This window comes from Pogoniulus pusillus, unplaced genomic scaffold (genome assembly GCF_015220805.1).
Source record: "Pogoniulus pusillus isolate bPogPus1 unplaced genomic scaffold, bPogPus1.pri scaffold_62_arrow_ctg1, whole genome shotgun sequence".
Classification (NCBI taxonomy): domain Eukaryota; kingdom Metazoa; phylum Chordata; class Aves; order Piciformes; family Lybiidae; genus Pogoniulus; species Pogoniulus pusillus.
Window position 1 is genome coordinate 820,222 of NW_026974712.1, and position 13,179 is coordinate 833,400.

Genomic DNA, 13,179 nt, shown 5'->3' on the forward strand with positions numbered 1-13,179 from the left:
CTCACCCCTGATCCCAGTGGGTGGATCTCCTTGCTCCCACTCCCAGCCTGTGACCCCTCTCACCCCTGATCCCAGTGGGTGGATCTCCTTGCTCCCGATCCCAGCCTGTGACCCCTCTCACCCCTGATCCCAGTGGATGGATCTCTTTGCTCCCACTCCCAGCTGTGGCCCCTCTCACCCCTGATCCCAGTGGGTGGATCTCCTTGCTCCCAATCCTAGCTGTGGCCCCTCTCACCCCTGATCCCCGTGGGTGGATCTCCTTGCTCCCGATCCCAGCCTGTGACCCCTCTCACCCCTGATCCCAGTGAGTGGATCTCCTTGCTCCCGATCCCAGCCTGTGACCCCTCTCACCCCTGATCCCAGTGGGTGGATCTCCTTGCTCCCACTCCCAGCCTGTGACCCCTCTCACCCCTGATCCCAGTGGGTGGATCTCCTTGATCCCAGTCCCAGCCTGTGGCCCCTCTCACCCCTGATCCCAGTGAGTGGATCTCCTTGCTCCCAATCCTAGCTGTGGCCCCTCTCACCCCTGATCCCAGTGGGTGGATCTCCTTGCTCCCACTCCCAGCCTGTGGCCCCTCTCACCCCTGATCCCAGTGGGTGGATCTCCTTGCTCCCACTCCCAGCCTGTGGCCCCTCTCACCCCTGATCCCCGTGGGTGGATCTCCTTGCTCCCACTCCCAGCTGTGGCCCCTCTCACCCCTGATCCCCGTGGGTGGATCTCCTTGCTCCCACTCCCAGCCTGTGGCCCCTCTCACCCCTGATCCCCGTGGGTGGATCTCCTTGCTCCACTCCCAGCTGTGACCCCTCTCACCCCTGATCCCAGTGGGTGGATCTCCTTGCTCCCACTCCCAGCTGTGGCCCCTCTCACCCCTGATCCCCGTGGGTGGATCTCCTTGCTCCCACTCCCAGCTGTGGCCCCTGGGTCTCTCCCCGGGCTGTGCTGTGCTGGGCCCAGCCCTGAGCTGTGCTCTCCCCCAGGTCGGTGTCCAGGGCGGCCGTGCCTGGAGCCGCGGCAGATGGAGAGGTCAGCAGAGCTCTGACTGCGCAGCTGCTCCGGGGCACGACTCTGGCGATGTATCCGACAAGGTGAGTGCAGAGGGCGCCCCCTGCTGGCCCCCAGCTGAGCCCCCCCCGAGGCCAAGCCAGATGTGGTGGGGGAGGGGGAGGAGCTGGGAGGAGGAGGAGGAGGAGCTGGAGCGGGCTGCAGTCAGGAGGTGTCCTGCAGCTGCAGCCCTGGCGTGTGTCGTGGAGGGGATTTCTCTGTTCCTCCCCTGTGAGGGGCAGGTGAGAAGTTAATTTGAGGAGGTTTTGGGTTTTGTATACAATTATTTATTAAAATGAGTATTTACAGATGTGTTCCACCCCCTCCCACTGTGGCATTCCAGGGTTATGGAAACAGCTTTGGGATCTATTTACAGCACAGATCCTATGAGGAGAGGCTGAGGGAGCTGGGATTGGTTAGCCTGGAGAAGAGGAGGCTCAGGGGTGACCTCATTGCTGTCTACAGCTACCTGAAGGGGCATTGTAGCCAGGTGGGGGTGGCCTCTTCTCCCAGGCAACCAGCAATAGAACAAGGGGACACAGTCTCAAGTTGTGCCAGCTCTGGGCTGGGTGTTAGGAGGAAGTTGTTGGCAGAGAGAGTGATTGGCATTGGAATGGGCTGCCCAGGGAGGTGCTGGAGGCACCGTGCCTGGGGGTCTTCAAGCAAAGCCTGGCTGAGGCACTTAGTGCCATGGTCTGGGTGATTGGATAGGGCTGGGTGCTAGGTTGGGCTGGATGAGCTTGGAGGTCTCTTCCAACCTGGTTGGTTCTGTGATTCTATGACACAGGGATTGATTATTGAATGGGAATATCAAATTATTAACAATGATTGACAGAGAGAAAGATTTCTTAGGCTCAGTGCCTCTTAACAGCTCCAGGGTCTGCCCAGCGAGGGCTGAAACTGTGTCTGCTCCTCAGGCAGAGGTGACTCACATTACAGGGGAACTGAAGCTCACTTAGGTGTGATGCTCTTAAGTATTAATCATTAAATCACCCTCCTGGGAATCACAGCATCACAGTGTCACAGTATCACAGTCTCATCAGGGTTGGAAGAGACCTCACAGATCTTCAAGTCCAACCCTTTAGCACAGAGCTCAAGGCCAGACCATGGCACCAAGTGCCACGTCCAATCTTGCCTTGAACAGCTCCAGGGACGGCGACTCCACCACCTCCCCGGGCAGCCCATTCCAGTGTCCAATGACTCTCTCAGGGAAGAACTTTCTCCTCACCTCCAGCCTAAATCTCCCCTGGCACAGCCTGAGGCTGTGTCCTCTCCTTCTGGTGCTGGCCACCTGAGAGAAGAGAGCAACCTCCTCCTGGCCACAGCCTCCCCTCAGGTAGTTGCAGACAGCAATAAGGTCTGCCCTGAGCCTCCTCTTCTCCAGGCTAACCAATCCCAGCTCCCTCAGCCTCTCCTCGTAGGGCTGTGCTCAAGGCCTCTCCCCAGCCTCGTTGCCCTTCTCTGGACACGCTCAAGCATCTCAATGTCCCTCCTAAACTGGGGGGCCCAGAACTGAACACAGCACTCAAGGTGTGGTCTAAGCAGTGCAGAGCACAGGGGCAGAATGACCTCCCTGCTCCTGCTGGCCACACCATTGCTGATGCAGGCCAGGATGCCACTGGCTCTCTTGGCCACCTGGGCACACTGCTGGAATCTGTCTCAGCCTGTGCCCAGTATTGGGGTCTTGGTGAGCTGGAGTCTGTCCTGCCTTGCAAGGGATGTTAAAGCTTTCCCTGTCTCTGGGGTAAATTGAGTTTTCTCTAACCTTTTCTCCTGGGGTGATCTCTGCCTCAGAGCTGCTGCTCCTGGAAGCTGTGTGTCCAGGGGTGATCATAGAATCACAGAACCAACCAGGTTGGAAGAGACCTCCAAGCTCATCCAGTCCAACCTATCCCCCAGCCCTATCCAATCAACCAGACCATGGCACTAAGTGCCTCAGCCAGTCTTCTGTTGAACACCTCCAGGCACGGTGCCTCCACCACCTCCCTGGGCAGCCCATTCCAATGCCAATCACTCTCTCTGTGAAGAACTTCTTCCTAATATCCAGCCTAGACCTGCCCTGGCACAACTTGAGACTGTGTCCCCTTGTTCTATTGCTGGTTGCCTGGGAGAAGAGGCCAACCCCACCTGGCTACAGCCTCCCTTCAGGTAGTTGTAGACAGTAATAAGATCACCTCTGAGCCTCCTCTTCTCCAGGCTAACCAGGCCCAGCTCCCTCAACCCCTCCTCATAGGATTTGTCCTCCAGGCCCCTCACCAGCTTTGTTGCCCTTCTCTGGACATGTTCCAGCACCTCAACATCTCTCTTGAACTGAGGGGCCCAGAACTGGACACAGCACTCAAGGTGTGGCCTGAGCAGTGCTGAGTACAGGGGCAGAAGAACCTCCCTTGTCCTATTGGCCACACTGCTCCTGATGCAGGCCAGGATGCCATTGGCTCTCTTGGCCACCTGGGCACACTGCTGGCTCATCTTCAGCTACTCTCTATCAGTACCCCCAGGTCCCTTTCCTCCTGACTGCTCTCCAGCCACTCAGTCCCCAGCCTGTAGTGCTGCTTGGGGTTGTGGCCAAAGTGCAGAACCCTGCTGGCAGGATTCCTGGTGCAGGAGAAGGAGCTGCCTGTGTTGCCTCTGACACGGGCTGGCAGCTAGCAGGCTGCCTTTGCAGGTGTGCAGACTGTCTGAGGGGCTGCTGAGCTCTGGGTCTCTCCAGAGCTGCAGGGCAGCTGGCAAGTAGTATCTACACCGTGCTGCAGGGAGGTTTAACTCCACAGATGGATCAAGACAGCTCTAGGCTAGGCAGGGGGTCTCTCAGCTCCCCATATAGGTATGGTGCAGGCATGAATGTGCTCTGCTTCTCAGAGGGCTGGCAGGTAGCTTGGCTGCTCCTTGAGATCAATGCATGAGGTCTGAGCCTCTGTAATGCTTGCAAGTGAGCAAGGCCTGATCCTGTGTCTAGGCCATGCAAGCAGGTCAGGGCAGCAGGATGCTGCTGTGGATCAGAGCTGAGTCTAAAATGCTCTAAGCTCTGAACTGGTAAACAGCCTGGATTGTCTGACCAGGACTGACCCCGTGGTGCTGCTGTGCACCCCTCTTCAAAGGCTCTGGGCTTGTTGGACATCTAACATGACCAATCAGGTTGGCTCTAAACCAAACCTTGCCCCAATAGGCAGTAGAGACATGCCTGGACCCTCCCAAGAGGGCATTACCTGCCCAGACCCCAGGGGCACAGGGGCAGGGCGTGTGTGGGTTACACACTTTGTTTGCTGCCTCCTGGGTCCTGGCAGAAGAGCAGGTCTGGGCATGCAGAGGCATGGAAAAGCCTCAGTTCTGGGGCTGCTGCCTCCACCACAGCATCTCCATGGGCTTCTGAGGGGGCAGAGAGGCTGCTGCTGGAGAGGCCTTCAGCTGGCTCCAGAACCTGGAATGGGATCCACAGGGTCTGGATGGAGCCCTTTGGGGCCCTCACTGAGCAGGTGAGGCCAGAGCAGGGAATGGGATCCACAGGGTCTGTGTGGAGCCCTTTGGGGCCCTCACTGCCCAGGCGAGGCCAGAGCAGGGAATGGGATCCACAGGGTCTGTGTGGAGCCCTTTGGGGCCCTCACTGCCCAGGTGAGGCCAGAGCATGGAGGAGGTCCACAGGGTCTGTATGGAGCCCTTTGGGGCCCTCACTGCCCAGGCGAGGCCAGAGCAGGGAATGGGATCCACAGGGTCTGTGTGGAGCCCTTTGGGGCCCTCACTGCCCAGGTGAGGCCAGAGCATGGAGGAGGTCCACAGGGTCTGTATGGAGCCCTTTGGGGCCCTCACTGCCCAGGTGAGGCCAGAGCATGGAGGAGGTCCACAGGGTCTGTATGGAGCCCTTTGGGGCCCTCACTGCCCAGGTGAGGCCAGAGCATGGAGGAGGTCCACAGGGTCTGTATGGAGCCCTTTGGGGCCCTCACTGCCCAGGCGAGGCCAGAGCAGGGAATGGGATCCACAGGGTCTGTGTGGAGCCCTTTGGGGCCCTCACTGCCCAGGTGAGGCCAGAGCATGGAGGAGGTCCACAGGGTCTGTATGGAGCCCTTTGGGGCCCTCACTGCCCAGGTGAGGCCAGAGCATGGAGGAGGTCCACAGGGTCTGTATGGAGCCCTTTGGGGCCCTCACTGCCCAGGTGAGGCCAGAGTATGGAGGAGGTCCACATGGTCTGTGTGGAGCCCTTTGGGGCCCTCACTGCCCAGGTGAGGCCAGAGCATGGAATGGGATCCACAGGGTCTGTGTGGAGCCCTTTGGGGCCCTCACTGAGCAGGTGAGGCCAGAGCTTGGAGGAGGCCCACAGGGTCTGTATGGAGCCCTTTGGGGCCCTCACTGCCCAGGTGAGGCCAGAGCTTGGAGGAGGTCCCCAGGGTCTGTGTGGAGCCCTCCCAGAGCACGGAGCCATACGGAGCCCTTCTGGAGAGCCTTGGAGCCCTCCTTGCCCAGCCTGGGGAGGTTGCACCTCGTGGCCCAGGCTGCAGCCCCCCTGCCCTGTGCTGGCTCCGCAGGGTGTCCGGCGAGGAATGCAATGGGATCAACATGGCAGCGGAGAGCGGCCCCGGCACGAGGCTGAGGAACCTGCCGGTGATGGGCGACGGCCTGGAGGCCTCCCAGATGGCAACCACCCAGGCACAGGCCCAGCCCCAGCCTGGCAGCCTGGTGGGGGTCAACCCTCCTCCCCCAGAGACCTCCAACCCCAACAAGCCCAAGCGCCAGACCAACCAGCTGCAGTACCTGCTGAAGGAGGTCCTCAAGACCCTCTGGAAGCACAAATTTGCGTGGCCTTTCCAGCAGCCTGTGGACGCCGTCAAGCTGAACCTCCCTGTGAGTGAGGGGCTCAGGGGGGCCTGCTGGGAGGGAGGGGATGGAGCCTGGGGGCGGCTGGAGGAGAGCTGATGGTTGGGGTGAAGGAGAGATGATGGTTGGGGTGAAGTGGAGCTGATGGTTGGGGTGGAGGAGAGCTGATGGTTGGGGTGGAGGAGAGCTGATGGTTGGGGTGAAGTGGAGCTGATGGTTGGGGTGGAGGAGAGCTGATGGTTGGGGTGAAGTGGAGCTGATGGTTGGGGTGGAGGAGAGCTGATGGTTGGGGTGAAGTGGAGCTGATGGTTGGAGTGGAGGAGAGCTGATAGTTGGGGTGGAGGAGAGATGATGGTTGAGGTGGAGGGGAGCTGATGGTTGGGGTGGAGGAGAGCTGATGGCTGCAGTGGAGATCTCTTGGTTGGGGTGGAGGAGATCTCTTGGTTGGGGTGGAAGAGAGCTGATGGTTGGGGTGGAGAAGATCTGATGGTTGGGGTGGAAGAGAGATGATGGTTGGGGTGGAGAAGATCTGATGGTTGGGGTGGAAGAGAGCTGATGGTTGGGGTGGAGATCTCTTGGTTGGGGTGGAGGAGAGCTGATGGCTGCAGTGGAGATCTCTTAGTTGGGGTGGAAGAGAGCTGATGGTTGGGGTGGAGGAGATCTCCTGGTTGGGGTGAAGGGGAGCTAATGGCTGGGGTGGAGGAGATCTCTTGGTTGGGGTGGAGGAGAGCTGATGGTTGGGGTGGAGGAGATCTGATGGTTGGGGTGGAGGAGATCTGATGGTTGGGGTGGAAGAGAGCTGATGGTTGGGGTAGAAGAGAGCTGATGGCTGCAGTGGAGATCTCTTGGTTGGGGTGGAGGAGAGCTGATGGCTGCAGTGGAGATCTCTTGGTTGGGGTGGAAGAGAGCTGATGGTTGGGGTGGAGGAGATCTCATGGTTGGGGTGAAGGGGAGCTGATGGTTGGGGTGGAGGAGATCTCATGGTTGGGGTGAAGGGGAGCTGATGGTTGGGGTGGAGGAGATCTCATGGTTGGGGTGAAGGGGAGCTGATGGTTGGGGTGAAGGGGAGCTAATGGTTGGAGTGGAAGAGAGCTAATGGTTGGGGTGGAGGAGATCTCATGGTTGGGCTGGAGGAGATCTCATGGTTGGGCTGGAGGAGATCTCATGGTTGGGCTGGAGGAGAGCTGATGGTTGGGCTGGAGGAGATCTCATGGTTGGGCTGGAGGAGATCTCATGGTTGGGCTGGAGGAGAGCTGATGGTTGGGCTGGAGGAGAGCTGATGGTTGGGCTGGAGGAGAGCTGATGGTTGGGCTGGAGGAGAGCTCATGGTTGGGCTGGAGGAGATCTCATGGTTGGGCTGGAGGAGATCTCATGGTTGGGCTGGAGGAGATCTCATGGTTGGGCTGGAGGAGAGCTGATGGTTGGGCTGGAGGAGATCTCATGGTTGGGCTGGAGGAGATCTCATGGTTGGGCTGGAGGAGAGCTGATGGTTGGGCTGGAGGATCTTTATGATTGTAGTCAGATTTGGGCTGAAAGGGACCACCTGGACCTCAGGTTGCCCCAGGGGAGGTTCAGGTTGGCCACAAAGAGAAACTTCCTCCCTGGGAGGTCTCTTAAAGCCTTGCCCAGGCTGCTGCAGGAGGTGGTGGAATCCCCACCCCTGGAGGCATAGAGCAGCCTCAGCCTGGGGGAGAGTTAGAGAGCAGTTGGACTGGAGGATCTCCAAGGTCTTCTCCAACCCAACCCAGTCCTTGCTTCTCTGCTCTGCCAAAGGTTCCCTTACAACTCCCAGCCAGGAGGCTGCTGCCGACCACCTCTGGTTGGTTGCATGAGGCTCTCCTGGGCTTGGCTCATCCGAGGCAGTCAGGCCCAGGGCTGAGGTGGAGCTCCTGCTGCTGGTGGTGCCCAGCTTGAGCTCTGCTCCTCTGGCTGCCCCTGCAGGACTACTACAAGATCATCAAGACGCCGATGGACATGGGAACAATCAAGAAGCGCTTGGAGAACAACTACTACTGGAACGCTCAGGAGTGCATCCAGGACTTCAACACCATGTTTACAAACTGCTACATCTACAACAAGGTACCCAGGGCGGGGCAGCGCCGCCACGCCCGCCTGCCACGCCCGCCAGGGCCCCGCCCGCCAAGGCCCCGCCCGCCGTGCTCTTCAAGGGTCCTGCCTGGCGGGTCTGGAGATCCACTGTGGATGCTCTTCAGGAGTTCCATTGTGGATGGGCTGGAGATCCACTGTGGGTGCTCTTCAGGGGTTCCACCCTGGCAGGTCTGGAGATCCACTGTGGATGCTCTTCAGGGGTTCCATTGTGGATGGTCTGGAGATCCACTGTGGATGCTCTTCAGGGGTTCCATTGTGGATGGGCTGGAGATCCACTGTGGGTGCTCTTCAAGGGTCCTGCCCTGGGTGGTCTTGAGATCCACAGTGGATGCTCTTCAGGGGTTCCATTGTGGATGGGCTGGAGATCCACTGTGGATGCTCTTCAGGGGTTCCATTGTGGATGGGCTGGAGATCCACTGTGGATGCTCTTCAGGGGTTCCACCCTGGTGGGTCTGGAGATCCACTGTGGATGCTCTTCAGGAGTTCCATTGTGGATGGTCTGGAGATTCACTGTGGGTGCTCTTCAGGGGTTCCATTGTGGATGGTCTGGAGATCCACTGTGGATGCTCTTCAGGAGTTCCATTGTGGATGGTCTGGAGATCCACTGTGGGTGCTCTTCAGGGGTTCCATTGTGGATGGTCTGGAGATCCACTGTGGGTGCTCTTCAGGGGTTCCACCCTGGTGGGTCTGGAGATCCACTGTGGGTGCTCTTCAGGGGTTCCATTGTGGATGGGCTGGAGATCCACTGTGGATGCTCTTCAGGGGTTCCATTGTGGATGGGCTGGAGATCCACTGTGGGTGCTCTTCAGGGGTTCCATTGTGGATGGTCTGGAGATCCACTGTGGATGCTCTTCAGGGGTTCCATTGTGGATGGTCTGGAGATCCACTGTGGATGCTCTTCAGGAGTTCCATTGTGGATGGTCTGGAGATCCACTGTGGATGCTCTTCAGGGGTTCCATTGTGGATGGTCTGGAGATCCACTGTGGGTGCTCTTCAAGGGTCCTGCCCTGGGTGGTCTTGAGATCCACAGTGGATGCTCTTCAGGGGTTCCATTGTGGATGGGCTGGAGATCCACTGTGGATGCTCTTCAGGGGTTCCATTGTGGATGGGCTGGAGATCCACTGTGGATGCTCTTCAGGGGTTCCATTGTGGATGGGCTGGAGATCCACTGTGGATGCTCTTCAGGGGTTCCACCCTGGTGGGTCTGGAGATCCACTGCGGATGCTCTTCAGGGGTTCCATTGTGGATGGGCTGGAGATCCACTGTGGATGCTCTTCAGGGGTTCCATTGTGGATGGTCTGGAGATCCACTGTGGATGCTCTTCAGGAGTTCCATTGTGGATGGTCTGGAGATCCACTGTGGGTGCTCTTCAGGGGTTCCATTGTGGATGGTCTGGAGATCCACTGTGGATGCTCTTCAGGGGTCCCACCCTGGCGGGTCTGGAGATCCACTGTGGATGCTCTTCAGGGGTTCCATTGTGGATGGGCTGGAGATCCACTGTGGATGCTCTTCAAGGGGCCTGCCCTGGCGGGTCTGGAGATCCACTGTGGGTGGTGCTCTTCAGGGGTTCCACCCTGGCAGGTCTGGAGATCCACTGTGGATGCTCTTCAGGGGTTCCATTGTGGATGGTCTGGAGATCCACTGTGGATGCTCTTCAGGGGTCCCACCCTGGCGGGTCTGGAGATCCACTGTGGATGCTCTTCAGGGGTTCCATTGTGGATGGGCTGGAGATCCACTGTGGGTGCTCTTCAAGGGTCCTGCCCTGGGTGGTCTTGAGATCCACAGTGGATGCTCTTCAGGGCTTCCACTGTGGATGCTCTTCAGGGGTCCCACCCTAGCTGGTCTGGAGATCCACCATGGATGCTCTTCAGAGGTCCCACCATGGATGCTCTTCAAGGGTTCCACCATGGCTGCTCTTCAAGGGTCCCACCATGGATGATCTTGAAGGGTTCCACCATGGTTGTTCTTGAAGGATCCCAAGGATGTTCTTCAAGGGTTTCACCATGGTTGGTCTTGAAGGGTCCCACTGTGGATAGTCTTGAAGGGTCCAACCATGGATGGTCTTGAAAGGTTCCATTGTGGTTCATCCTGGGTCCCATCCTGGATGCTCTTCAGGGATGCATCTGTCTGTAGATGGTCCTGGGTTTGGCTGTGGCTGGTCTTGAAGGGTTCCACCATGGTTGTTGTTGAAGGGTACCAAGGATGATCTTCAAAGGTCCCACCATGGTTGGTCTTGAAGGGTCCCACTGTGGGGTGATCTTCAGGGATCCAGCCATGGATGCTTTTCAAGGGCTCCATTGTGGTTGGTCCTGAGTTCCACCATGGTTGATCTTGAAGAGGGTTCCACCATAAGTGAACTTGAAGAGTTCACCATGGTTGGGCTTGAATTCCACCGTGGTTGGTCCTGGGTTCCACTATGGTTGGTTTTGAAGGGTTCCACCATGATTGTTCTTGAAGGGTCCCACTGTGGGTGGTCTCCAAGGGTCCAACCATGGATGCTCTTGAAGGATTCCACCATGGCTGATGCTGGGTTCCACTGTGGGTGGTGGTGAAGGGTTCCACCGTGGATGATCTTCAAGGGTCCAACCATGGATGGCCTTGAAGGGTTCAATTGTGGTTGGTCTTGAAGGGTCCCACCCTGGGTGGTCTTCAGGGGTCCCACCATGGATACTCTTTAAGGGTCTCAGCATGGTTGGTTTTTGAAAGATCCCATCCTGCTCTCAGAGCAGCAGGAGGCTCTCAGGAGGCTGGAGAGCAGGGGGAGGCTCTCGGGAGGCTGGAGAGCAGGGAGAGGCTCTTGGGAGGCTGGAGAGCAGGAGGCTGAGAAGGCTGGAGGAGGCTGGAGAGCAGGGGGAGGCTGAGGAGGAGGCTCTCGGGGGGCTGGAGCAGGGGGAGGCTCTCAAGAGGCTGGAGAGGAGGACGCTGAGGAGGCTTGAGAGCAGGAGAAGGCTCTCAGGAGGCTGGAGCAGGAGGCTGGAGCAGGAGGAGGCTCGGGAGGCTGGAGCAGGAGGCTGGAGCAGGAGAAGGCTCTCAGGAGGCTGGAGCAGGAGGCTGGAGCAGGAGGAGGCTCAGGAGGCTGGAGCAGGAGGCTGGAGCAGGAGAAGGCTCTCAGGAGGCTGGAGCAGGAGGAGGCTGGAGCAGGAGGAGGCTGGAGCAGGCTGTTGCTCGCCCCTGCGCCCGCTGACCTCCGCCGCCGCTCTCGGCAGCCTTGCACCAGCCCTTTCTGGCAGGTTCCACAGCCAGGCCTTGGCCCTGGAGGCCTCCAGAGCTGTCTCCTTGGGCACTGCCCCGCGGGGTCAGGCCCTGCACGATGCACCTCGAGGCTCTGGGAGGCTTCAGATCTCTCTCCCAGCCCAGGAGGGCTCCTGCCACATTGCCTCCCCCCAGCGTCTGCCTCTCTCCAGCCTCCTCCTCCATCTCCTCCCTGACCTTCACCTCTCTGCTCGGGGCTGGAGGCCATAAAGCATCCAGAGAAGCTCCCTCTGGGCCCTCAGCTCTGCTGGGCTGTGGCCACCCTCCAGGGCTTCTCCTGGTGCCACCGTGTCTGGTGGCTCTTGCTTTGGTGGTGTCCAGCCTCAGCCCTTCACTTCTCTGCTGCCTCCTGGCCCTCAGCACTGCAGGCTGGCCCTGGCCAGAAGGTCTCAGCCTTGGTAGCTTCCTCCTCCCTCTTCTCCCTGCCCTTTGCAGTCCAAGGTCCCTGAGGACCTCAGAAAGGTCTCAGCCTTGGTAGCTTCCTCCTCCCTCTTCTCCCTGCCCTTTGCAGTCCAAGGTCCCTGAGGACCTCAGAAATGTCCTCTCCTTCCATCCTGGGCCACAAAAGCTTCCAATGCTAAGCTTGGACCTCCAAAGCCTCCTTTTGAAGGGAGGAAGCCCAGGCCCAGCTCTTCCTCTCCCACCCATCTCTTCTTCCTCCCTACCCTTGATGCTCCAGAGAGAAAGCTCTGCCCTGGGCCCCACCAAGAGGAGCAGAGACCTCCTGGTGGAGGCAACCCCCAGGCCCTGACCCAGCTCCTCTTGGTGGTGGAAGCAGCAAGTTGAGCAGGCAGAATCCTCTCCTGGAGACCACTTTGGTCCTACCTAACCTCCCCTCTCCTTTCTCCTCCAGCCAGGAGATGACATTGTCCTCATGGCAGAAGCTCTTGAGAAGCTTTTCCTCCAGAAGATCTCAGAGATGACCCAGGAGGAGACAGAAATTGTCATTGCCCAGACAAAGGGCAGAGGCCGCGCCAGGAAGGAAGCAGGTAAAGACCATGGCCACCTGCTGGCCACCTCTGAGCTCTTGGCCACAAAGCCTGCACCTGGCTTTGGCCTCCAGGAGTGCTTGCAGTGCCAAGCACAACTCCAGGCTGGGCAGTGCCAGGCAGCCCTGAGGAGGGGGACTTGGGGGTGCTGCTGGAGGAGAAGCTCAGCAGGAGCCAGCAGTGTGCACTTGCAGCACAGAGAGCAGCCAGAGCCTGGGCTGCAGCAGCAGCAGTGTGGCCAGCAGGGCCAGGGAGGGGATTCTGCCCCTCTGCTCTGCTCTGCTGTGACCCCACCTGGAGTGCTGCATCCAGCTCTGGGCTGTGGAGATGCTGGAGAGTGTCCAGAGCAGGGCCAGGAGGATGCTCAGAGGCTGCAGCAGCTCTGCTGTGAGCACAGCCTGAAAGAGCTGGGGCTGTGCAGGCTGGAGCAGAGGAGGCTCCCAGGGGACCTTCTTGTGGCCTGCCAGGAGCTGAAGGGGGCTCCAAAAAAGCTGGGGAGGGACTTTTGAGGCTGTCAGGGAGTGGCAGGAGTGGGGGGGATGGAGCAGAGCTGGAGGTGAGGAGAGTGAGGCTGGAGGTGAGGAGGAAGTTGTTGAACAGGAGAGTGGTGAGAGGCTGGAATGGGTTGCCCAGGGAGGTGGTTGAGGCCCCATGGCTGGAGGTGTTTGAGGCCAGGCTGGCTGAGGCTGTGTGCAGCCTGCTCTAGGGTAGGGTGTCCCTGGGCATGGCAGGGGGGGTTGGGACTGGCTGCTCCTTGTGGTGCCTTCCAACCCTGACTGATTCTGTGGTTCTGTGATTCCAAGTCCAGAAGTGTTTGGCTGAGATGTGCCTCACAACCCAACCCTGCTCCTCAGGAGGTTTTGCAAGTGTGGAGTGGGGCAGAAGGGGCTGAAGGATGCAGCCCAGAGAGGGTTGAGAGCAGTGGCAGCAGGGTCTGGTTGATGGCCTGGAGGTCATGGCTGGATGGCAGAGCCCAGAGAG

At 59.1% G+C, this 13,179-nt stretch overlaps 1 protein-coding gene across 2 annotated transcripts in view; it reads left to right on the top strand.

Moving 5' to 3' along the window:
- BRD4 (bromodomain containing 4) overlaps positions 1 to 13,179 on the top strand; it is a 67,694-nt gene that overhangs the window by 23,355 nt on the left and 31,160 nt on the right. For both annotated transcript variants that reach the window (XM_064141660.1, XM_064141661.1), the window contains exons 3-6: positions 979 to 1,086; positions 5,560 to 5,875; positions 7,790 to 7,927; positions 12,063 to 12,198. In XM_064141660.1, coding sequence (XP_063997730.1) covers positions 1,073 to 1,086; positions 5,560 to 5,875; positions 7,790 to 7,927; positions 12,063 to 12,198 — 604 coding nt within the window. In that variant the 5' untranslated portion in view covers positions 979 to 1,072. The remainder of the gene's footprint in view (positions 1 to 978; positions 1,087 to 5,559; positions 5,876 to 7,789; positions 7,928 to 12,062; positions 12,199 to 13,179) is intronic.